Source organism: Silurus meridionalis, chromosome 16, assembly GCF_014805685.1.
Source record: "Silurus meridionalis isolate SWU-2019-XX chromosome 16, ASM1480568v1, whole genome shotgun sequence".
Lineage (NCBI taxonomy): Eukaryota > Metazoa > Chordata > Actinopteri > Siluriformes > Siluridae > Silurus > Silurus meridionalis.
In genome coordinates this window covers 13,918,656-13,944,866 of record NC_060899.1, presented here as the reverse complement: position 1 = coordinate 13,944,866, position 26,211 = coordinate 13,918,656, and the positions used below count along the sequence as shown (strand labels likewise).

The 26,211-nt window shown below is 39.2% G+C and overlaps 1 protein-coding gene across 2 annotated transcripts in view; it reads right to left on the bottom strand.

The window, feature by feature from the left end:
- Positions 1 to 2,275: 2,275 nt before the first annotated feature.
- Positions 2,276 to 26,211, bottom strand: part of vwa5b1 (von Willebrand factor A domain containing 5B1) — a 30,700-nt gene continuing 6,764 nt past the window's right edge. For both annotated transcript variants that reach the window (XM_046868832.1, XM_046868831.1), the window contains 16 exons: positions 24,010 to 24,134; positions 23,048 to 23,224; positions 20,663 to 20,773; positions 19,215 to 19,417; positions 16,961 to 17,075; positions 16,494 to 16,679; positions 13,416 to 13,617; positions 12,789 to 12,988; positions 9,675 to 9,870; positions 8,136 to 8,429; positions 7,884 to 8,021; positions 7,059 to 7,190; positions 6,839 to 6,907; positions 6,563 to 6,632; positions 4,912 to 5,032; positions 2,276 to 4,192 (listed from right to left, as the gene is read on the bottom strand). In XM_046868832.1, coding sequence (XP_046724788.1) covers positions 3,566 to 4,192; positions 4,912 to 5,032; positions 6,563 to 6,632; positions 6,839 to 6,907; positions 7,059 to 7,190; positions 7,884 to 8,021; positions 8,136 to 8,429; positions 9,675 to 9,870; positions 12,789 to 12,988; positions 13,416 to 13,617; positions 16,494 to 16,679; positions 16,961 to 17,075; positions 19,215 to 19,417; positions 20,663 to 20,773; positions 23,048 to 23,224; positions 24,010 to 24,134 — 2,966 coding nt within the window. In that variant the 3' untranslated portion in view covers positions 2,276 to 3,565. The remainder of the gene's footprint in view (positions 4,193 to 4,911; positions 5,033 to 6,562; positions 6,633 to 6,838; positions 6,908 to 7,058; positions 7,191 to 7,883; positions 8,022 to 8,135; positions 8,430 to 9,674; positions 9,871 to 12,788; positions 12,989 to 13,415; positions 13,618 to 16,493; positions 16,680 to 16,960; positions 17,076 to 19,214; positions 19,418 to 20,662; positions 20,774 to 23,047; positions 23,225 to 24,009; positions 24,135 to 26,211) is intronic.

The following is a 26,211-nucleotide window of genomic DNA, read 5'->3' as shown; positions in this document are numbered from 1 at the left end:
GAATGTTGCTTCGATGCCCTGAAGTTTTAGAATTTCTCCTCAGGCGTGGAGCTGATACAGTAGCACTTCCTTGGATGGGTAAATCAGGTCATCGGCATGCCTGGCAGGACGCTAACACGCCATAAAGGCTTAGTTACGGCTCATGTAGCTGCCTCTATTGACATCAGCAACTCATACAGCCATACGGCTCGAAATATGATCCTCTCTTAATTAGTGTAGGATTTCTTTTTATTTATCTTTCACACACACACACACACACACACACACACACACATATATATATATATATATATATATATATATATATATATATATATATATATATATATATATATATATATGTTTATATGTGCCCCGCCCCTAGCTTTCTGGTGTCTGCTTTTGGATGTAAGAAACACTTTTATTTTTTTTTCTTGAAATACTGTTGCTATAAAAAAAAAAAAAAAAGCTGGACTTCACTGTTACCATGGAGACACCACTGACTATCCTATTGCCCTTTGACACACCCACACAGCTCTGCAAAAAGGCGTAAAATGATATTAGGTCTTGCTTTTGGAGAGAGATGAAATCAGAACTGACCCCTTTTTATTAAAAAAAAAACCCTCATGAGATAAAGGTCTTGGTCAAATTCAATTGTATATATGACTTCAAAAGATATAATTCCTTTTTTGTCTGTGTCTATGTGTATCGTTCTACAAAATAATAAGCGATATTTCCCAGTACAGCGCTAATAAAGTGGTTTATTGGTTTTATACTACAGCAGTTTGCTCACACTGTTTTAAAGCATTGCTGCCGTACGTTTATGTACCGCAACAATTTTCTGTCTTTTTTCATTATTTCAGACAAAGCATAAGTTAAAACCTGTAAACTTTCTCTTAAGCGATGCAACTACATTCGTACACATCGTTACACCCAGAACTTATCATTGGCGTTTCGGTCGTGTACATTTTGTTACACACGTTCATTCGATTCTTTTTGGGGAATTTAAAATTAATAGGAAAATAAGGACGCAATAAATTGTGTAATAATTATACAAACATATGTTTGAGGAAAAATATATCGATATATCTCTGCTTCAAACTTTTGTTTGCTGTTTTCTGGCCCTGAAATGGTCTCCACCTCTTTTTTTTCTCAAATCCCAACACACAAAGTGAACATAATTCCTATCATAACTTAATACAGGTCAAATTTTGCCACTGTGATTTCATAGAGAAATAAAAAGACAAATTGCACCTTTTTTGTGCATTAACACTACCAAAACACCGTTTTAAAAGTAGACGGAAATAATATCTCTTTAAACAAGCACAGTATGCATCGATTTTGCTGTGAAACGCAGGCCGTATTCAGCATTAAAAGGGAATGAGCTAAAACTGAATCCTCAATGTAGGACATTCTTATCAAGTCCTCCATCTCTATTCCGCTTGTCACAGTGTGGTGCAGCATCTGCTGGTTACTAAATGTACTGCTTTTCCACTGAGCCTGAGCTTGAGCAAAGTGGTGGGGAAAAAAATTTGTTATGTCTGAGTGGAATATTTGTTGTGTCTGAGTGGAATATTTGTTGTGTCTGAGTAGAATATTTGTTGTGGCTGAATGTTTACTGTTGTTGTTGGTGTTGTTGCTGCTGGAATCTCTTTAAATCTCTTTAGCCATAGGACTGAACGATAACGTGGGACAGAAAGACATCTCATTCGAAGGTATAATGTCAAGCTAAACTGGTTTAATAATAATAATAATAATAAAAAGATAAACTCTGGAATTTCGATGATTTCTGTTTGACTAGCTAATTTACAAGCTGTATATACCAAGATGAATTCTTCATTCTGATTGGGCAGCATTTCAATGAGGAGGAATTTATTGAACATAAGGAACGCAATGAGTCTCCAGTGTCAAAGCTTTTTGTTCCAGGAGGTTTTCCGTCACAAGAAAGTCTTCCGAGGTGCTTTGCTTTGCGGTTACTTGTTATTTGTTGCGTGTCTTTTGTCTTATTCACTTAAAAACGGAAAAGAGAGTGAAATAAGAAAACAGGAACTACATGGGGGCCACAATCTTCAATTAAATGTAACTATAATTGGATAAAAAAGAAAAAAAGATTTATTATTTCATTATTTTCATCATTATTTCGTTAATTGCATTATTTTTCCGTCTTTTATTGTTGTTGTTGTTGTTGTTGTTGTTTTTTTAAGTTGAGAATCAAAGCTTCAAGACATGCTATTATTATCTCCCCTTGTGACTAACAGCCAGACAGTGGTGTTGTAATAACCAGACGAATTTTTTTTATCATTTACTCAGCAGCAAGACTTTATTACATGCAGTTACACACTCCGTCATTGCACGAGAGGCACTACAGCGAGCCCGACAAGCACTTGATAACTATAAAAAAACAAAAATAAAACAGGTGAAACACAGAGTTCACGTCTTTTTTTTTTTTACACATTCACAAGTAAAAGTTACGGATCGGCGGCGGCGCTCGGACGAACTCATGCATCGACAGGCTCATGCTCACTCGCTTACAGGGATTCAAGCTACACAGCAGCGATACCTGAGTGACAGTTACAATCTTGTATGGGGGAAGAAGTAGACAAACGTTAAAAAACACCAGTTACGTCGATTCATGTACTGTATGGTTCTTGCGACATTTTAAGGCAATCGCACAATGGCGCAAGTTCAGCGACAACAGATTCACCAGTTTTAATAGATACACTAGTAAACAGCACACAATAGATTAACTTGACTTGGGCAAAACAAACAAACAAAAAAAAAAGAACAATAGTTCACTGGAGAAGTTCAGCTGGGTCAGGCACTTAAGACTGGAGAGCACTCGACAGGAAGTGCTGTCTCAGCGATAGTTTGACATCTTGTTAAGTCTCCAAGTACAATCAAATAACACTGCAGGGTTAATACAATATATTTACTGCTGCCTTTGACAACAGAGCAAGCATTGTAACATTCAGGTTGGTTGGTTGTTCGGTGCCTCCAATAAACACCGAAGGAATGTCGTAAGTCGGTGACCGTCAAAGAAACCGTTTCGTTTATGGATACCTGTAGTGCACAAGATCTGCTTAAGTCTGTACACAAGGCAGCAGTCATGCAGTCTGGCAAATAAACAAATACATTAACAATACACAACTGTTCCAAGACGAACACAAACACCTTCAAGATGCACCCTGCTTCCAAGAACAGAACGTTAACAAACGCTAGCATGCTTCGACGTTAGCATCGACATCCCTAAAAAGATCCACGTCAGCTGCCACAGCCATCGACTTGTTTTTGCATACTGTACAACCTCTATGAAGCTTTAAAGCTTGTGTACTCGGATATTAAAATTAATATTAATATTAATTTGATTGGCTGAGAAGCCATTGCGCGTTTGCAGAATTTTAAAAACATGATAAAGAATTTAAAATTGCAAAAGCTCAGAATCGTGGAGAATTCTCAAATCCCTAACGTCATCTTAAATCCCGCTGGAGTTTTTACTGAACTGAGAGACTGACTTGCATAGCGTGCAAATCAATGTACAGGATAAAATCCCATCCAGCCAATGGTGTACCTTACAAATGTTAGAGATCTACATGCTGTTCGGGTTATAGCACAGCATGTTAAGCTGCAGGTTCTCATCCCAGTGTCTGAGGATGATGAACAGCTGATTGGCCGCCGCCTTCACCGCCGCCAGCTCTCGTCCCTCAGGCACCACCTGCTCGTCCAGCCACAGGCTCGCTTTAGCAGCAATCATCTCCCATTCAATGAAGTGACTTGCAGAGTTGTTTTCGAGCCATGCCAAGGCCACGGCTGTAGCCCACACCATACCCTCTGGTTCCTGCCCCATCCTCTGTGTGCCTCCGGGTGACACCGGTGTCTCCACATACCCCAAATCGGACCCCTGTCCACTGTCAGAATGTGAATAGCTTGGAGAGACTGAGGCGTCACCCAAACCGGACGAGCTGCTCTCGGTTCGGGGACTGCGAGGCGCAGTGTCCTCAAACTCAGACAGATCGGATTCTTTGGGAGGAGGTGAAGAGCTGTGCTGGACCTCCAGACTGTCAGTTCTCCTGCTGCTGAAGTGGGAAAGGTGTGGGAGGCTGAGTCTGTGGCTGGTGAATGGCGACGTCCACTTCAGCTTGTCCATAGGGACGTTTATTGCCTCGCACAAGGCAGCATCCAAGACAAACCCGCCACAGGACAGCTGCAGAGACACCTGCAACAGTCAAGAGGACAGTCAGGAAGAGAAGCCTGTGTAGACTGTGTCAACGTTGGTGTTTTTGCTGTTTTGTTTTATTTTTTTGTGTTGTGCTATTATTTGTACTATTATTATGACTTCAGGTGCGTTTGTGCTTTTAGTCTATCTGTAGTGGTTTTGGATTTGCTGTTGTGTAGCTGAAGCTCATATTCATATTTAAATGCTGTTGGCACCATGGTCGTTAAATAGAAACTAGGCTGTGACTTAGAGAAAATCTCCAACTCGTTCTAAAAATAAAGAAGGAAAATAAGAAACAGATGAAGGATCTCTACTGACTATTGTTCAGTGTCCTTTTTCCGTACATCATTAAAGATAAGCGCTGTCTGGACGTCAACAACTCCATTTCAGCCTGAGAGGCCTGGAGACCAATTGACATTTAACTCTGGATTCAACAGTCACAATAAACTGCGATGTCCTGAAGAACTCAGTGTGAGCCAGCAGGCCATTTTTTGCCAAATTCATGAAAATATTTATATTCAAGTCTAAGGTTCAGTGGCAAAAAAAAAAAGTATGGCTTTCCAACAAGCATGAAAATGTTTCTGAAAAGGAAATGGACTGTAACCTATAAATCCTAGTTATAAGTATTTTTCGCAACTCCCCGCTATTTCAGATATTATTCCATTTCCCGACTGCAATTTTGGAGGAAATTGTGTTTTGCCGAATGAAACAATACAAACCAAAGGGATGTAGTCTTTGTTGTCATTATCACTCTCTCCCACCGAATCAGCTTTGTTTTGTGCACGGCACATAAAGCCCCGGGCTGCTTTAGTCAGGAGTCGTGTTCTGCTGAGGCTCAACCTGAGAGAAAAGTCGGAAAAACATCTAATGAAATGCTCCCTGAAGGCAAACCTCGTTCCTCACAACACAGAATAATTTATCTTCAAACCGGGCCTTATTCACTAAACAGAACACTTTCAGATCAGCTTCCATGTGTGCTTACAGACTATTGAGAGATCAATATGGAACACACATCACATACAAGTGGATAAGTCTTTCATAAACTGTAGTCTATGAACTTAAATGCAGTACAGAAGACTTCAAATATCAATGAATAATAAACATGACGGAAAGCATGATGAGTGGAATCCCAGACAAAACAAGTGAAACAACCACAAGTGGCTTTCACACACAAAAAACCTAACTGTTGCCAGGTCCTAGTCCTGGCCATGAATCATTATATGGTATATGAGTTGGAGCAATGATGGCTTAATTTCCAGATACATGATTATGTACTTCCAGTCACCCCTGGCAATTATAAACACCAGGCAGAATGAAATTTCTTCATCAATCACTGAAAAAAACCCAAACATCAAATATTTACATATAAATATAATCTTTTGTCAGTATAATCACACACTGTTCTCAAGATACTTCAAGTGGGATTGTAGGCTAGCTAGTGAATAAAAAAGAGAAATTGCGTAAGTAATGATTATGTAAGTAACCATATGAGTGCTACAATAACGAGCTGAGAGGTTTTCTGAAAACATGACACCTTGAGTGAAAAAGATGCACTTCCAAAATACCACTGGTAGCCAAGGCCCTTAAACAGGGCCCTTAACCCTCACCTGCTCAGTTAAGTTGGTCCGTTGTGTATAGAGAATGTAGTATATACAAATTTACAATATGGGGTGGTACAGTATCTATACTGTATACTATAAATCATATGCAATAATATATTTTGGGCTTCTGGCCATGGATTGCTGTAGCGCTTTTTCCACAACATGTTGGGCCTTTTTTTATTTGACTGACAACAGCACTCAAAAAGCAATCAATATGCATCACTGTGAGGGGAGAAAGTGAGTATGGAATAATCAGATTGTAGATTAGCCTGTTTGGTGGAAATGTCCGCAATGGAATTTACATCTGCATCCATTATCTTGTGGTTCTTTGGCAGTCGAATAAACGCTTTTGACCAAGCGGCTGATCATGAGCACTCAAAAAGCGATCAAAACGCCCTGTTTAGGGGGAAAAGAAAAAACAAGTACACAATAATCGAAGTGTAGGTTGTCTATTAGCAATGTTGAAGGGAATTGACATTACTGCATGCATTAGTGAGAAAAGAGTAAAAAGTGGGGAAAACGCAGGTTATTTGTAGTTTCTTTGCCACAGTGTGTAGAGTTGAGTAGAATTGAGGAATAGAGTGAGGGCTTTGTCACTAATTTGCCCCCTACCAAAACTGAGTGACATTTATTAGCAGAGAGAAGTGCAATAAAAAATAGGCGACTTGTATCTACTTCCAATATCTCTCTCTCTCTCCTACATTGTCCTTCTCCATCTTTGCATCAAATAATGACTCACGAACGTGGTCTTTCTTGATCTCATACCCACCTGGCTGAGAAGAGACTTTCCACTGATCTTGGCGAATGGTCCAAGTTCACCGTTGGACTCCTCTGAGAGGCTGAAACAGATAGATAAATAGAGAAAGAGAGAGAGAGAGAGAGAGAGAGAGAGAGAGAGAGAGAGAGAGATAGCAGAGGCAACAGGTTGCCTCAGGGATAACTTGTTCTTGAGGATGTTCATTTAAGCAGCAGCACTACTCTACTCCCTGTGGAGTGTGTGTGCATTTAACAAGACTATTACTGCTCTAGTGCCAGGAAACCTTACCTTCTGTGAAGCTGAACCGTTCCAATCCAGCTGATGATGGAGTGCTACAAGGAGAGGCTTTGTCTTCAACTTAGAATAAAAATCACAAATTAGTTTTTTATTTCTTTTATTCGACATAGGCGTGTGCTCGTGAGTGCAATGGATGTTAAATAGTATACTTTTAGTTTTTAATATAATACAAAAGATAAGAAATAGTGGATAATATTGTAACATATCTTACAAGTTGCCATTGTTTGGTCTTCTCCTTCAGCTAGGCAGCCGGACTGCGTATGGCCCAAGTCCCCCGAATACCCGCGGCTCTTCCTGCTTCCTGAACGCTGACTCGAATGTGAGCTACCCTTCCTGTTTTCCCCTGAGAGCAAACACAGACTGGCATTAGACTAATTAGATCAGGCGCGAGCGTTCACAATTTGCAGCTAATTCTTGCATTCTTCATGCTTTTTCAGCTTCGCTGTAAAAGTCGGAAAGCCTTGCCATCTTATCTTCAGTTTTTTGGGGGGTTGAATAAACAAGGACCGCTGCAAGTGTCTGCTAATTAGCAGTACGTGCCAATCTCGAGTGCTGACAAATTAGGAGATGGTTCTCTGGCACGTTGAATGTTTTAAAAAATTTTAACACTGCCATAAAATGACGTTTTGCCAATTAAAGGGTAGAATTCAGTATGTAGGAAGTCCTATATTAAAATGTAGATAAATGGGGGCATCAAATCAAATCAGGAAACTTATGAATGTATACATTATACAACAAATCATATACGTCTTAAGTTATCGGGACTGCCAAGTAGTATAGCTAAAAAATCCAATACGGTATCAAGTCAACTCTGGCATAGTCAAGACTACATCTGTATATGACAGCTGCCAAAACTTCATTAATTTATCCAGATAGAATAAATGCGAAGTTCACTTCTGTTCTTCGAACAAATGAGGGAACTGTATGTCAGTATGTTTCTCCTTTGGGAAATAGTTTAAATAAATTCTCAAGACACAGACGCTGACATATCGACAGAAAGTCCAAAGTTTATTAAGTAAACCAAGATGTGACTCACCGGAATAGAGGTACTCAATAGAAATGGGTAGATATTCATTGCTGTCTAGGTCAATGGGCACAAAGGCTGTGTATTTGCTCAAGATGTTGCAGGCTTTGCTAGTCTGCATGGCATACATCTGATAGCGCCTACCAGAACCTGAATGAAATCAGATAGTCATGCGATCTCTCACATAGATCTCTCAAATCTATATTCTAGGTTACTTTAACCGCTACATGTATTTGTAAAAAAAAGTCTCGACTCATGACTTACCATGCTCAATCTCACACTCTTTGTCAGCCATCTGCTCAAAGTCTTGGATAATTGACCGTGCAGCCAGGTGGTGGAACGTTTCATTCCACAGATCCTCGTGAACCTTTTCCTCCCGCTCGCGACCTTTCAGGAAAGGTTCGATGTCGAAGCACACCTCCCATTTCACAGGTTTCCCACACAGCAGTCCTGAGATCATGGCCTTGCAGTCACCTTTACCTGTGCTCACAGGCTTGTACTCTGGACTGTGCGGGTCTTGGGGCGTTTCCGCTTCGCAGAGCTGATGACCGTAGCCATCTGCAAGCAACAACTCAGCGGAGTAAACATCTGCCTGTCTGACATACATTATGATTCCATCTGGAAGCTCATAATTACGGTGGCAAGAGTGGGTGGAACATTTATCTTGAATGGCTTATGCATTGCAAAAGCAGAGCAATACATGGGCTAAATCAGGAATCTTTCTCAATAAACAATATTTTCATTTTATTCTCTCATTTTTTGTTAACAAATGGTTTAAAGCAGGGGTCCCCAAACTATAGCCCGCTGGCTGAATAAGGCTCGCTCTCACTTTTTAAACAGCAATCAGAACAATGCCAGAGACATATTTTGATTTTTTTATTCACATTATATCTGTATTCAATAATAAAGGTTGGCTTCCAAACAAAATTCCCCTTAATTATTAATTAAAGGTCGTGGCACCGAAAGTTGATTACTGGAGCTGTTAGCTATCGGAAAAAAATCCATACCGGTCTGAGATCATTAGAGAGCGGCCTCTAGAGGCAAATCACTGACACCACGTGCTGTATGTTTTTAAAACGTGAAACTGCACGCTGCACGGAGAGCGCTATATTATATTTATTATTGACAATTTATTATTTACATTATCATTTATATAACACTGCTTTAAATGGAGTGCTGGTTTTTTATCCAGTATCCAACTTATTTATTGGTTATCGGGAAGTGCGATCAAACCCAGCTATCAGTATTGGAAAGAAATCCACGTTGAACTCTAGTTATTAACATAGCTTAATTATTTGTTAGATTGATCCACCAACCATATGCATAAGTATCTCCAAAAATCTCCACAATAATACTGATATTCACTGAATCACTGCTATTAAAAAAGGAAAATGGATGTGGTCCTCACAGAAAAGATTTTGGGGACCCCTGGACATCCATATGAATTCCAAAAGGTTTCACACCTATAGTAAGTTCCCATAGTATAAGTGATTACATTATAGTTACATAACACTGATCAATAAAAAAATAAACCCATTTAATACCATGAGCAGCTGTCTTTGAATACTACATTGGTCTTTGTGGTTGATTATTGAGCATGCATTCACATTCTCATGCCCCCACTGGTGTCTCCATTGGCTTTCACTTCCACTTCATGGTACAACTAGCATTCATACCAATCAGACATTATTTTAACAACATGCTGTGTCCCTCAGACTACTCAACCACTCAATTGCAGCATACACCGCATTCATTCTGACACTATTGATCTACACAGGGTTTCATTGTGAAATAAAAACGTACCTGCTTCTCCTGTGCTGCCTAGGGAAGGGCTGTCACTGGAGGATTTGGAGCCATTCTCCTTGTTCAGGCCACGGGTGGCGAGCGGTACACTGGGGTTCACCTGGGATTCCTCTGGTTCTGAGCCTCCATGGGGTTCGTCAGGCGCTGGGCATTCATGCCCTTTGGATGAAGTGGCACACAGGCTGGCCAGCTGGGGCTGCACGTGAAGAACGTCCAAAAATGTTTTAGCATTCTTGTTGTGTAGCGAGTATGGTATAAATGTGCCCTAAAGCTGAGAGGATAGCGAGTTTAAAGTTCACCTCATTATGTGGCAGCTGTAAAAATGTGTTCTCAGAGGAAATTTATAGTGGACTACCAGCATGTGAAGCAAGATTAGGAATTGTTTGCACTTGCTTGTCAATTTACAAAGACCTCTCACTTCCTAAATGACATTCAGGGTCTGGTGTAGAATTTTAATTATTCAAAGTTAAAATGCAACTAAACTCCATAAAAATACCTTTGAATTTATAACCTATAACCTACTTAGTTCTTTCATCAATTACATTTTGTCCAAGAACTGCCTGATTTCAGTAGAAGAGACCTTTTGTTGTCAAATGATTTAGTTTGCTTTCTGGAAAAGTACAGACTCCTTGACCCTTTTTTAAAATCCTGATTTGGACTGTTTTTCCTGCTGTGTTCAAATATGTCTTACTGAAAAAACTATTGTAGAGAAGTGTAACAAGCCAATCAGATTTCAATATTCTGAAGCTCATCGCCAGAAAAGTGTGCAATAGATGTCTGAGAATTATTATACTGTATTACAGTTAAGAGTAGCATTCATATCCAAAAACATTACATGGTTTTTTTTGCACATTGTAAAAAAGAATCTTTGTGGAAAATATGTTTACGACTTTTTTCACAATGTGCGTTCGCTTTATTTATTTCCAACAGAGATGATGAAAAGGAAAGAGCTCCATGTTACACCACATGCTGCACAATTACAATTTCTTTCTTTTTTTCCCCTCATTTTAAAAGTGCTCTTTTTCGAATGTATTGTAATTCACAGCCAGGGTTAAATCACAGGTTCTTATAATACTGTTATTCATTTAACTTTTATAAAAGCCTTGTTCATTTCGTCTCACTGAACAATGTCCTGTCATGCTCCTCTCAATCTGCATATCGATGCTCCTTTGATAATGAATAATGAAGCGTATCAATGAAAGACCCCTGACCGATATATTAATGTATTAGTGAAGTATTAACAACCTGTGGCTCATTGTTTTAAGTAATATCATGACATGCTTTGTGAAAAAAGAGTGTCGCTTATACTTTGACTGCACTGGAAATGGATAAAATTCTACAAATGCCATTCTCAGCGGTCACTAGGAAACACAGTTTGGTTTAATAAACATATGCTTGTGAATAATGTTCCTACACTCATTTTTTTTTAAGAAATCTATGAGGTTGGTGCATGAGATAGTCCTTGTTAAGAGCGAGGGAAAAGGAGGAGACTCGCATCCTTGCTTTGTATTCTTGATTGCATTCATGTTCCTTTTTTGGCTCGGGCATATTTTTGTCACCTCATTATCTTTCCAGTGCCATGGCAATTGCGGCACTGACACATCTTTCCATGACAGTGAATAAACCTTTCTTTTTTTTCCCCCTGCCAACTGAACCAAAGGAGATTTCGCATTACAGGGAATGTGGCCATGCACCGCAGGAAGTCATTACCAGTGTCTACCTGGAAGACGGTGTGTCTGAGACTTGGATTACTTTTATGAAATGTACATTTCTGCCTTGATATAATTGTCCAGGGAATGGGCTGCACTACCAAAATAGGCAAAACTATATGTGTGTACAGATGTGACAGGAAGAAAATGGAATTGTTTCAGAGTCTGGACTCAAGTTTGCGAAAGTGATCTAATAACTCCTGTGTATAAACAGTGGAATCCTCAGGGTTTTGTTCCTTTAGACTCTGATCGTCATGCCGGATGCTCAGCAGCGACAGATGGCACCGGAGAGATTAGCCAAGGCGTTGATAAAAGAAATATAACCTTGAGACGGAATTTTAAGATACGTTCATGTGTATAAAACAACTGCAATTATACACACTAGCAAAAGCCTTTTACCACTTTTTTTATTAATGATTCTCTATTTAATGAGGTCTGGTATCTAATACAAAGCAGTCACCATTAAATCATTTGTAAAAAAAAAAAAATATTTATAAGTAAGTTAAACAACCAGGGACCTATTTTTGGTGCGGAACCTCTTCTGGATTACTCTGAAACTCTGATTTGAGAACTTTTTTGGCCTTAATGCAAAATGGTAGACTTTATGGCTTTTTTGAAACCCAACCAGTCTGAGATCACCATTCCAATATTGAAGCATGGTGGTGGAAGTTATTTTTTAGCTTCTTGACTGCTTCTCTGATCAATGTCTTTCTTACAGTCTCAGTATTCCCATGATATAATTATGTATTTAATGAGACTAATATATATATATATGAATGCAATTCTTTTTCCGTGCGGAACAAAGTTAAAATCTAAATCTCCTCGGGAACGTATATAACGTGGCAGACAGCAAATTTGTTTAGTCTCCGCCCTTGGACTTTTGTTGGACTATTATTCTTAAACTTCAAAACGTACACAACAATGCCAGGGGTATAAAAAAGAAACTACAGTTAGTGTATTGTCACTGTGTCCAGTCACTTCATACTGGAAATAAGATAATTTTGCGTATGCATGAAAACGCTAAATAATCAGTAGCGATAGCCGCTAACCAGGAAGAGCCTAGTAGCTCACGCTGGCGATATGGATTCAAGATTCGAGATTTTTTATGTCACAAACATAGTTATCTGCAGGAAACAACTTGCAGTTTTTTGGTCAATTTACAAAACATACTTTTGTAAACTTGTCTTGGGCTTGTTTTGGTATCATGGTGGGCTTCATGGTGCTGTGTGTTTGTTTATTCTGAGACCTTTCAGGAACAGGGTTATTTATTTTGAGACGCTTAAATTGGACACAAATTAGACTATATTCCTGATATTAAACGTCAATAAGTTCACTTCTCGGTTATAAAATGCCCTAAAAAAGGATAACTCATATCACAGAAATATCATTTTAAATCCTTACTAACCGGGTAGTTCATTTTCCACTGGGCGCCGTTCTCAGGACTCATATGTCCGATGAGCTCCTGGACCTTGGCTCTCCTAAGAGGGTTCTTCCCCACCACTGAGCTTGGGTCACTGGATGTGTAGGCCTTTTTTAGAGGATTATAATCTTCAATCTGATTGGTGCTGTATGCACGCCTTCTTGGAGACGAGCTAATATTAATCCCTGCGATGGAAATTTCCATAATTAAACAAATCACGAGGCCATAGAGGAAGGCAAACAAAAGGACGGAATGGGGTTATTAAACATGTTTTTAATAAAGACCGGTGATTCTAAGAGTTTCTAGGCTTCAGGGACTACAGCTAGTTTGCATCATTACATTGAGAAAAAAAGAAAGCAAATAAATTGGTTTATTAGGGTACAGAAATTTGCCATTATAGGTTTTTTTTACATTTTGAAGCGGTCCTTTGAGATTTCTTGATTGAATGAAGCTTGAATGGATGTGTGTCGTCAGCACTACATGTACATCCAGCACACAAAACATCCAATAATAGGATTAATACCTAATACTGACTAGTACCTCTTAGGTTTCTAGACTTATACATCTTACTATATAGACAACTTTAAACGATTTAAAGTTCCAGGTTATTACCAATGCCGTCTTGTTCCACCATGCTAGTACTGCTTTCAGACATGGTGTTCTGGTGGGCATCAAACATTCCTGTGCCTGATATATCCCTGGCAGCACCGTGGCTATCTGAGCAACTCTTTCCCAGGTCCTCCTCCTGACTGTGGTAGAACACAGAGCTTGCAGACTCGTTGGAACGCATCATGCTGTATCGCCGTCGCTTGTCCTGACACATTAAGAAGGGGAAAGGAAAAGAAGGTTGAAACAGTTAATTCTGTTATTTTGTTGTTTGGAAAACTAATGAGGCATCTTGGGAGGAAAAACAGGCCATTTCAATCAAATGTGTAAAGTGATTAATAGAAGGAAAATACCAAAACTCTGCTTCGGAAGACAGTACAAAAAAAAAATCCTTAGGCAGTACTGTGGCACCCCAGAGATGAGATTTTAACTAATGAGCTGATAATGCGATTCATGGTAAGTCTCTCAAAGGTGCTAATCTCTGGAGTCCCATTGTTCTGCTTACTTTGAGTTGGCTCATGACAGATCATAGGATTGTGTTTTCTTTTCAATAACCCTAAGCATGTCAGCATTTCAGCTTGCGATATGCTTAACACATACAGTGCAATGTATGATACACCAAACGATAACATGTGCCAATTAGCAACCTAAAGCTACCTGGTTGGTTTGCAATTCTCAAAGAAAAAAAAAAGCACCAGCTGATATTTGGCAGGTGACAGACTCACTTAAACCCACAGCAAAAAATGATCTCTTACGTCACACTTTCATTCTGCCTTCAGTGGGTTTTCTACAATCCCAAACGCTGTGTAAAATGTAAAAACAGAATGCAATGATATCTCATAAAGCCATATTTGATTTACAATAGAACATAGAAAGCATATCAAATGTTTAAACAGGAAATGTACAATTTAAGGAAAAATAAGGTAATTTTGAATTCGATGGCTGCGACATGCAAAATGTAAATGCTATTGAAGTTAAACAGTTGGAGAAACAGTTAGGTTAATTGACAACCTGTTAGTGAGATGATTGGGTATAAGTAGTGCACCTTAGAGAGACAGAGTCTCTCAGAAGTAAAGATGGGCAGAGTTTCACCAATCTGTGAAAGACCGTGTCTACAAATTGTGGAACAATTTCAGAATAATGTACCTCAAAATGAAATTGGAAAACAGTTGAATATCTCATCATTTACAGCACGTCATTTCATCAAAAGTTTCAAAGAATCTGAAAAAAATCTGTTCAAAAGGGACAGTAGCAAAAATCAACATTGAATGTCTGTGATGTTCGGGCCCTCAGGCGGCACTGCTTTTAAAACAGTCATGATTCTGTAATGGAAATCACTGCATGGGCTCATTAACACATCCAGATATCATTGTCTATGAACACAGTTTGCAGTGTCGTCCACAAATGCAGGTTAAATCTCTATCTTGCAAAGAAGAAGGCATACGTAAACATGATCCAGAAACCCTGCCAAAGTCTCCTGACCAAAGCTCATTTAAAATGTCAGATGAATCAAAATTTTAATTTCATTTTGGAATCCATGTACACCACATCACTCAGACTGAAGTGGAGAGGGACAATCTGGCATGTTATCACTAATCTGAATCTCTGATGCTATGGGAGTGCATGTGGAACAGCTTGCACATTTGGAAAGGCTCCATCAATGCTGAACAGTATATGTAGATTTTAGGGCAACAGATGTTTCTATCTTCTACTGTGAATAAAATATGGGTTTTTGAGATTTGCAAATCATTGCATTCTGTTTTTATTTACATTTTACACAGTGTCCCCAGTGATTTTCACACTGCATAATGGGACACAAAATAGGAATAAATCATATATATGCTGTTTTAATCAAGAACAATGAATTGCAATGTAATTTTATATATTTATAAAATATATTTGTAATATATTTGCATATATTCGAGACTCATTGTTCTAAATGAATGCATTGCCTTATAAACAATTGGAGCCATAGTAGCATTGAAGTGGTACAGAGATTTTGTTAAATTAGTTAACCAACCTCCAACCAGTTCTGCTTCACTCCCCATCGAGCTCAACCTCCTCTATGCTTGTTTTCAAAAGGTAAAATCTATTACCAGGTGAGCAGCCACTCACACGCTCCACCTCTGAAGTGTGTGCTACCCTGGGCAGAATAAATGCACGGAAAGCAGCCGGCCCTAATGGCATCCATGGCCGTGTTCTCCGAGCATGTGCGGAGCAGCTGGCTGAGGTCTTCACAGACATCTTCAATCTGTCCTTGGCCCCGGCAACTGTCCCATCCGCTTCAAGTCTGCTACCATCGTGCCAGTGCCAAAGCATTTGGCTGCAAAACTTAGTGACTTTCATCCTATCACACTCACCCCTGTCATGAAAAACCGAGGACCAAGGCCAACCGAGGACCGAGGACAACCGAGTATTTCCACGGTACTTTATTCTGCCCTATTTATCCTGATCCTATTGGGCAGACGCTACTGGTGCCTCAGAGCCGCACAAACAGACTGAAGAATAGCTTTTTTCCTGTGGCTGTTACTGCACTGAACAGCTGATCATCATACAATGTCAACAAAACAAGAAAAAAATCTACTACGCATTTTTGCACCATTAATAACTCACTTTTACAATTGCACCACTGTATATTCCACCCATATTTATTCGGTATATCACGTATCATATATGCATTCATACTTGTACACAACTATATCAAAGACTCTTCTTTGGTGGAAAACCCACTCCCTATTACAAAGCACTGACACTGGAGACACCAGAGACTTCTTTCAAAAGTGTGGTAAATATCTTTTTACAGAAAACAATCACTATATTTGTCACCATTATACTCTGTTTAGCGCTTTTTATCATTAGCCTTACATCATGTACACTTCCTATACTGAAGGTCCCTGAGAATGAGCTGTTACTATAGCAACATTACTCCTATAAATGTAGTGTCAGAAACCTGTGATTTAATATATAGACTAAACTACAATCAGAGCTTCTTTTATGGAAAATAAATCAATACCTTCTCATTCGTTTGAATATTCAACATGGATGTGGTGTATCATAAATAGAAATATTGCGAAGTTGACTCACAGATTTGGGGTTGGAGTGGTAGCGTGTGGTGTCGCAGACGACACTGTATCCAATCAAGCGGTCACCAGGAAACAGGCATGTGGTTCCCACTGGAGACAGAAGCACCTCCTTAGTCTCAGGATAGAGCCATTCGATGGATATGTCACTCAGAACAGGAGCCATGGATTTCTTCAGGCATTTAATCATCTGCAAAATGTTACATGACGCGCAATTATTAAGAATTAAAAAGGTAAGACTGTGATTATTGTGCTCTAAAAAAATCTCAGACAAAGCAAGTGAATGAAACGGTTTTATTTATTTTTACTTAAACCACGGATCCTTCTTCTGATTCTGATGTTTCCAACTGAGCAGAACCAATTGTTAATTGCCTGTGCTTGTAAAGCACGCTGCAAAAATTGATTTCTGTGCTTTAATTGGAAGGCCGTGACATTTTAGTGCAGGAAATACATGTTAGCGTATATAAAAACCTTCGGCTGAAGTCGTTCTCCTTCTGCCAGGAACTCAGCAGCACCTCTGGAAACGGTTGCCACGCCCTGGATGAGCCGCCTGCAAGCCCCTCGACCGATGCCGAAAGTGTAGCATCTGCAAAAGTGTCAAATCTGCTATGTGACACCCTTTTCCAAAAGCACTTTGAAATTTCTATCAATGAATACATTCTGATGTTGGTAAGCAGAGGTGGAAAAAGTAATAAAAGATTCTGTGGAACGGCTTCCTAGAACAGTGGAGGTTATTATAAGAGCAAAAAGTTCATAAAGCACATAAAATCTTATAGTTAGATGTCCACAAACTTATGTCTATACAGTATAATTGATCTTGTTTTGACATATAGCCTGTATGGATTATCTTGAGCGAGAAAAAATTCTGGTGTAATACATATTTACAGAAAAATAAACAGTTTTATTACTGATCTACATATCAGGGTTCTCATTTGCTTTCACGGTTAATGTCAAGGCTTTGATGTATTCCAGGTTGCTCATGCATATGAGATGAAGGGAAACCATATAAAGTGATTAAGAACTCCAGCTCGACCTTTAGTTTTGTCAGAGACTCCCGCCAAGATTTATCATAGTTGCAGTCAGAGATTCATGACTCTTTGCTCATTATGCAGGGTTTACTTGGTGGCTGATGCAAAGCAAGGACAATTCCATATGCCTCGGAGGTCTGGGCAGACTGTGTGTCTAATGAAATCACGGCATGGGGTTCGTTCTTTAGAAGGCAAAGCGTCGCTCTTTGTGCAGGTGCTGTTTTTTCCCCTTTATTTATTTCAGAATTGTGATTACGATTGGAAGCCTTCTGATCTTCGGAGGTGAACAAAATGTGAATGGAAAATTGCATTCAACAGTAGACTGGGTGTTGTGTATCATTGACTTACTGTGACCTTTATGCTGTCAGTAAATGAACCACATGATTTAAAAAAAAACAACATCCTGTTTAGTTCAGTCTAAAGTCCATTGAAGTCGTATGCCATTACACATGCACAGCAACAAATCTCACCACCTGCATTATGTTCGCTTGTTTTTTATGTCTATTTGCCATTTTGCCATCAAAATAGAACAACGAGCATTTTTACAACCAAACATTGTTTGTTTGCATTCAGAAGAATGAAAGAAAACGCTGTTTGCTTGATCAATATTAAACCATTAAGGAAGTCCTATACATTAAGGTGCCATACATTATATATTTTCCATTGTTTTCTCATGATCACGACTTAATTTTCTCACGATCCTGACATAACAAACATTGCTTCCTCATTAACAGTACTTAATTTCTTTGTATTCAACATAAAAGAACGTTCTGGAGGCAGCATCATCGCAGCATCATGGATGATCGCATTCACATTTACTTTGATCAGGGACTCGATCAAACTGTAATAACTCAGTGTCGGTCGGTAAATGACAACTTAAACATAAGTGTCCGACACTTGAGAAGGAGACAGTCAGGTTTGACACCAACACGTACTCCATGATATACACCAGAACATTTGAGCGATATTCAGTCGCAAAACAATTATATTGCGACAAAATTAAGTCGTGATAACGAGAAAACAACTTGGTATTTCAAGATCACGAGAAAACAGCCTTATTTTTGGCGAGAAAATGATGTTGTGATCACAAGAAAACAACTCTTGCTATGTCGAGATCACAGGAAAATTAAGTCGTGATCACGAGAAAACAGGAAAAAAAATATATATTATAAAGCATGGCTTCTTAGGACTTCTGTAACTCATGGCATTGTTGGATTTTCAATTCTGACTGGTTGGAAGATGCTGGTCAATTGTCAGTATTAATATGGTCTTGGAAAGAGAGAATATGGTCCTTCTAATACAGTACCATTGCTATAGTAACAGCATAAATATATAAGTGCTTATTTGGGGAGCATTTAAGGAAGGAGTCTCCAGTGTCAGCTTTGTAATAGTCAGAACAGAGAACTTTGTGAGTTCATCAGTACCATAAAGTGCAAGTGATTAATAAAAAAGAATAAAAAAATGGCCTTTGATGGAAAAAATCGTTTCACAGCTATTCCACAGGCTAAAAAGCAACTTTTACTCAATGAAAGTGTACCATCTCACACTGAGAATAAAAATGTGTAACTGTTGGGAAACTAGTGTAGCATCAATGACTTTCAAAGTAAATTTTTTCCAGAGTGATCATTCTGACGTTTTACTGGATATCAGCGTTCTATAGTTTATAGTGTAGCTACAGTCTTGTTGTTCTCTCTTACCTGAGGAATCGCGCGTGACTGCGGATCAGCTCGATGACCTTGCCCGTGTTACTGACGGCTCCGTCGGTGAGGAGGAAGAGCAGGCGAGGATGTCCACGTCGCACTGGTTGCCTCAGGATCCAGGTCAGCGGCGCCAGGATGTTGGTGCCACCCATGTCAGCCTGGGTCTTCTTCAGATATTCACACGCCGTACTTAAGCTTTCCTGCGACGTGGTAAAGTGTTTTGTCAGGGTCAAATTCGACTACAATAAACTGCACAGAATCAACAGATTGAATACACAAAACTGAACCCTACAAAGCAATAGATTTACACAAACATCTATTATCAGAAGTATGATTGTGTAAGACAGTTAAGTTTTCGGCACACGGAGCTCTCAATATTAGAAATTTGCAGCCAATCAGGAGGTTTTCCACCATGAGAAGGTCATCAGGATAGGGATAAAGGGTTAAGATGCTTCAAGTTTAAAGGTCAAGGAAAGCCAATGCTCTTTAACAGCATTCATTTATTCATCCATAGCAACTGTCTGATCAGGTTTGTGGTTAGTCTGCAGTTTTTATTTTTTGTGGAGAATTAAATTCGTTCGAATAAATAGAGGACAGGTATGTATAACACTGCGCACATCTCTTGGTTGAGCTAGAATTTCGAATCGAGGGATGTAGCTGAGGTTGAGGAATTTTTTTAAGCCAGATTTCCTACACCTTGATGTTTTTCCTCAGTGTCGCCAGCATTTCTGGACGGGGCGTTTCTGCAGCTTTCTGATTAGCCCGTGGTTACTTAATGTTCAAAATACAGCTGTAGAAAAGAATATTCAGAGCCCTAAACAGATACAAATATGAGTACAGATAGCAGCATTAAGAGAGCAGCACAGAGTGTTAATGCTTATGCATGCCTAATGCATATTTTAATGAATGCATGAATCATTTTATAATGGTAAGTATTTTAGAAAATGGAGTTTGGCCACACTATGAGAATTTAAACAAGTAGCATGTATGGCTCGTGTAAAAACAAAAAGTATTGGACATCTGATTTTCCCAGGTGTGTGTGATTCTTCCCAAAAATATTAGCACAAGTTTTTTTGATATGCTTTACATGGGTTGGAGTGGAAAATATTCTGCTATTGAGCTCTGACTTAAACCCTACTAAACACCTTTTGGATGAATGAATCTCCACAAATCTCCACAAACACACTCCAAAATTTAATGGAACATCTTCCATGAAGAGTGAAGGATATTATAAGCGCAAATGAGGACTAAATGTGGAATAGGATGTTCAAAGAACACATACAAATCTTATGGCCAGGTGTCTTAAAATGTTGTTGAATAAAGTGTACTTTAGGAGCAAAAATACCAACATTGTTAACGCTGAAAAACGAGACATGTTAGTAATGCAAAAATCCAACTGTTTACACAAAATAATTATATTTAAGTGACCGTGATCAGTGCTGTACCTCATCATAACTCTGACTGGTGCCAAACAGCGGTTTGAACGTGGAGCCGAAGCCGATAATATTGAACAGGCAGGCAGGGAAAAGGCTTTTCAGAATCACCACCATGGCGTCCTGGCAACACAAACACCATGAATGAGCGATCGCTGAGAGAGAAAGGGAAAGAGGACGGTATGGACGCTCAAAAGAGACAGGTAGGAAATGAAAAGGACAGAGGACGAAACGAGGAAAGGTCAAAGCTGTCAGTCAAGAGCTATTCTTTATATCTCAATACAGAATTATATAGAAATGGTAACTTTATATTTTAGTATGTTAAATGTTTTTCTAGGTGTGAGAAATGCATGAATACATGAACCAAAAAAATCCATTCAACATTTTCTGGGGAGTTTATAATGCAAGTAAAGGACAATGTTTGACCAGTATAATATTTACATCACAGTAAATGCAATTTACACAGTAAATGTTTTTTAGCTAAAAAAAAAAACTAAAAAGTGAAAAAGCTTTTTTACACAGAACTCATTTTTACACTAGCTTTTGTACACAAAAACATTTCACACAGAAATAATCACATTTTCTTCAAAGGGTTTTCAATGTTGTGCAAATGAAGCTTTCTGAATATTTAACCAATATAATAAATGGGTTTATAAAAAGAGAAAAAAGAAACATTTATCCAGATTATTTAGTCCTGTTTTGTTTTAGTTTTTTTTCTATAAATAGCATCTTTATATACGATCTATTGTGTATCCTCCATATATTGATGATCATCATCTGCATCACTTCTAAGATTCACAATAAATCATCTTGGCTCCCAAACCATAGTCTTTATGGAGACCTGGATGCTGCATGAAAAACTTGAGGCAGATTTTTCTTCCATATTTTTCAGCCAATAGTATCAGATACAAACCATGTACTGATTGATGACCTGTGTGTAAATGTGTTAATTATAAGCTAGATTTCTCCTTCCATGCTGTCCACCTTTCTAGCAATTTCCTTCTTTTTGACTGAAAGTGTCAGCTTGTCATCATGTGACAGCTTTTGTGCATTTCTTTTTTTTTTTTTTGCATATTATTCTCCGGATCCGGTCTCGGTAGAGTGACCCGATCCCTAGGCAGCTTGTGCGACGGAAGAAAAGGACCATCCTCATTCAAACGCAGAATGAGTCATCTCTGCATCGTGCGTCACACACGCCCCAACCTCACACGCTCTGGCACACGGTTAACATTTGCTCCCTTCGCCAAAGCCTCAGTCATAATCATTCATGCTGCTCGCGCCATGAGACGACCAACGCCATCTCATATATCACCTACTGCCCTTTTTACGCCACACTACTTTTTTACGGCTTCTAAACAGCCAGGCAGAATGCTAAGTGAAATAGTCATGTGCTTGTGTTATCTTTTCAGGCCCATGATGATATTTAAAGACTCAGGAGACACTGAAGATATGATAAAGGAATACTTCAGTAAACACAGATAATATTATGGACAAAATTCGCTTAATTGTTTCAAATGTATTGGGAACACTCTGCAGGTCCTTTTGTTTTGGACATTCCCTGTTCCAGTTATCTAGCTATTACAACTAACTGTTCACCAATATATCCCACCCTTTTGACAGATTCCATTGTAATAAAGAAAAGAAAAGTGCTTTATAGTTGTCACAATATACTTTACAGATCAGTGAAATTCTTTCTCGAGGTCAGAGTACAGGATCAGCCATGTTACAGCGTCCCTGGAGCATTAAGGGTCTTACTTAAGATCCCCATGAATGGCAGCTTGGCGATACCAGGGCTTAAACCCTGACCTTCTGATCAGTAAACCAGAGCAATGACCCCTAAGCTCCCACCTCCCAACTCTACCAATCCTTATTAAATTGTAATCAGTGTTATTCCCTTTCCCTTTGTAAGTGGTTGACCATGTCATTACCAGCAAGAACTTATATGAACTCGAATATGAACTATGCCCGTGTATAGCTGTTATCTAACCTTGAAAATTACTTTTACGCATTTAATATTTTGTATTCCATCATACACTCTATGGACAAACATTTTGGGACACCTGACCATAGGATTGGTATGTGCTTTTTGAACATCCCATTCCACATTTAGTCCCCATTTCCTGTTATAATAGCCTTCACTCTTCCAGGAAGATGCACTGAAAGATCCACTAGATGTTCCATTCATTTGTTAGTAAAGTCAGATGCTGATGTAGCTTAAATGAGGAGGCCTGGGATGCAGTCAGTGTCCAACCAATACTGGGATAAGTTCAGGTTTCCTGGATAAAGATAAACAGAAACTTGCTACCAGGTGTCCTGAACTATTGTGTCAGGTGTCCCCATACTGTCCATATTAGTGTATTATATACTGTATAAAGAAATCAGACACATTTACTTTACCTTAACCCGGCTGATGTTGATGCCACTCATACTCCCGCTGCGGTCAATAAGGAAGATAAACTCGCCTTGCACCCTGCGCAGGTCAGAGGTCATGGACCGCAGGTCAGGGCAGAAGTTAAGCATAACAACAGGGTTATGAAGAATGTCTTTATGTAGCCTTTTATGGATGATATCCACCTACGTAGAGCATGGAACGAGCAGAAGATCAGGAGCAATAAAGCATAGATCTGTTGGGGCTTGTTTAATTAAACAATTTTTGATGACATGATCCTAATATTTGTAATTGTGTGTGCAACAGATGGTAAAAAGATTCTCAAAATAAGGACGGGTCGAGTTAATAATCCAGACTGCTCTGAGCAAACATGTAGTAATTATCCCTTCAGCAGCCTACACCCTTAGTACCGTATTAAGCTGAAGCTTGCAATGAAATTCTATTAAGTCAATGTGTGCGAGGTTCGATGCACTAAATGCGTTAATGAATCTCAAAACGCTGCGAATTGCAGTTTTACACTGAAGACGTGAAATTAACATTTGTGTTGATACATTTCATATATATATATAAAATAAAATATATATGCATATATAATTTTTTTTTCTTTCATAGTATTCAATGGTAGTTTCAAGGTTTGTTATTGTTGGTGTAAACATAATGAGAGGAGGATGCTTGTAGTATACTTGTTTTGCTGCCGTGTAGTTCGAAACACCATGTACACTCCATCGAAGACCCTAATAGTTTCCATAGAAACCCCCTTTTCACTGCGATCATTTTTACGGCTGAATGTTCTCAGCCTCCTGTTGAGGAGCAGCGGTCACTTAAGGATCTAATTGAACCTGCCTCCATGCAAGTCTTTGCAGCATTCTTGCTTCAGTGTTAACACAGGCAATTGGTACTAAATAACTAAAAGTGCTTGTTCCTTCCTTAAATCATTTTGTGGTTATCAGCCTTGTTGTTTCTTTCTCACTTTCTTTTCGTTGCTTGAGTCCTTCTTGATGGCCTTGATGTAGTCGCTCCTCCCTTTCAGATGTTCGTCGTATTCTTCCAGCGTCATGTCTCCATCCTCGATAAGCACATGAGGTAAGTGTGGCTCTGGAGACGGAAGAGGAAAGGAAAGTGGACTTCAGAGCTGCATTAATCCGCCTCCTTAAAGCTCTTAATAAAATAATGAGTTAAATAGATGCTAAAGGTACAAGAAGTGAGAACGTAATTCTCAGGAGCCTCTTCATTACATACTTGTTCAACGCTGTCTATACTGGGTTTTTCCATCCTATACAGTTTTAGGGGGAAAGTGAAAGCTCAGTGGTTAAGGCTCTGGGTTACTGATCGGATGGTTGGGGTTCAAGCCCCGGTATCGTCAAGCTGCCACTCCTGGGGCCCCTGAGCATGGCCCTTAACCCTTAGTGCTCCAGGGTCGCTGACTCTGCGCTGAACCCAGCTCCTAACATCACTGAGATATGCGAAGAAAGAATTTCACTAATGTAAAATATAAAGCACCGTTCTATTCTTTCTTTGAAGGGTTAAAGTCTAGGACTGTTGAGTGACTTGTAAAAGGATATCAGGTGTCTCCAAGTTAATTATGGGTTTATTCGTTTTATTAGATCAGAATAATGACCAAATTAAGGCGCTCGAGTAGTGGAATTGGAGAACTATGGTCTATTCAATAGGTGACTATATGATACGGAGAACTACTCCAATCCATTATTCAAACACATTGTGTTAAAAAAATCTAATCCGTTCACTCACCCTGAAAATGTCTTCTCTATTCTGTCTAAATAAACATTTTAAATACCAACAACCAGTGCACATCTACAGTCAAGGTCGAATTCTGTATTGAGTGCCAGCACAACACAGTACCCATGATGTCAAGGCCTGCATGACCTCACCACTGAAAATCTTTTCAGTTCAGTGGAGTAATATATTTTGTGACACTGATACAATTCCCCGGGCAACTACAGCATGAGTGTCAGCATGTCATGATATATTAGCACCATTATTAGCACTGCTAACATATGTTAAGGTGGCAATGGGATCAGTGAACAGATTGCTTTGTTGCTGGCCCTCCGTAGCCCATGCGCAACTGAGATTTGCAGTAACAATGGATAGAAATCACTTGTTTACTTTCTATGTTTATGTCTAGAATAGGATTGTCTACCTTAGAAGCTAGCATAGACATAATTGCTTCCCCAAGAAGCCATATTAAAACATTATAATTCAGTTGAAACACTGTAGAACTCATTATTCTGAAATGTAAAAAAAAAAAAAATGAGACCTTGATATGAGCATCTACTTGCCCCCGAGCACATCTCCTCAACAGAAGTCTTGAAGAAACCACTGGAACAAATAAAAGCTGCCCACCAAATTCAGCTGTGCCTCAGCTAGTTAGATGATTGTGCACCAGATCGATTTTTCCCAAGAGATAGAGGTCGAGAGGAGCAAGTGCCGGGGGAAGAAAACATAATGAGGGGAGAACTGAAAAGCAGAAAAATCAAGCGTCTTGCTCGAGGCTGCTCAAAAACATTCAACCCACAGCCCACACTGAGAAGAATCTAACAAGAAGGATGGTGAGGATGATGTTTCAATATTTTTGATTTAATAACAGCCCACGCTTGGTGTGGGTGTGCGGGAGGATTAAGAGGTATATGGGCAAGCCTTAAGGCTGATTTTTCTTTAAAAGACTCTGATGGTCTAGTTTGGGTAGCTGCAGGGAAATACAGGAAATATATTGGAAAAAGTTGGAAAATGTATCTACAGGTACTCAGGAGATCCATATAGTAATTTGTGGTGTTTGTTTACATTTTTTAAGTTGCAGGAGGCAACCAGCAGCGTGGCTACACAGCCAGCAGATTACAGAGACGTTTAAATAAAATCTATGCACACAGCTGCATTGCACTTTGGGGTTAATGGTCCACCAAAAGATCCTCACACATGTTTTGACAGCTTGCAGAAAACTAGGACTGTTAAAGGAGCTCCATTCTTCAAATACCTGCACATCTGGAGACCCCAGTAATGACCAGGAATAAAATAAGATCGTGAACGTTCCTTTCAGGTTCTCATCTAGAGTTCTTTTATTCTTTTAATGGTTCTTGCTTTCCTCTGCAGCTAAAATCCTTCCCCAGGTTGGCTAGACAGAAAGCTCTATGAATGGCCCATTGTTTCTAAACTACTT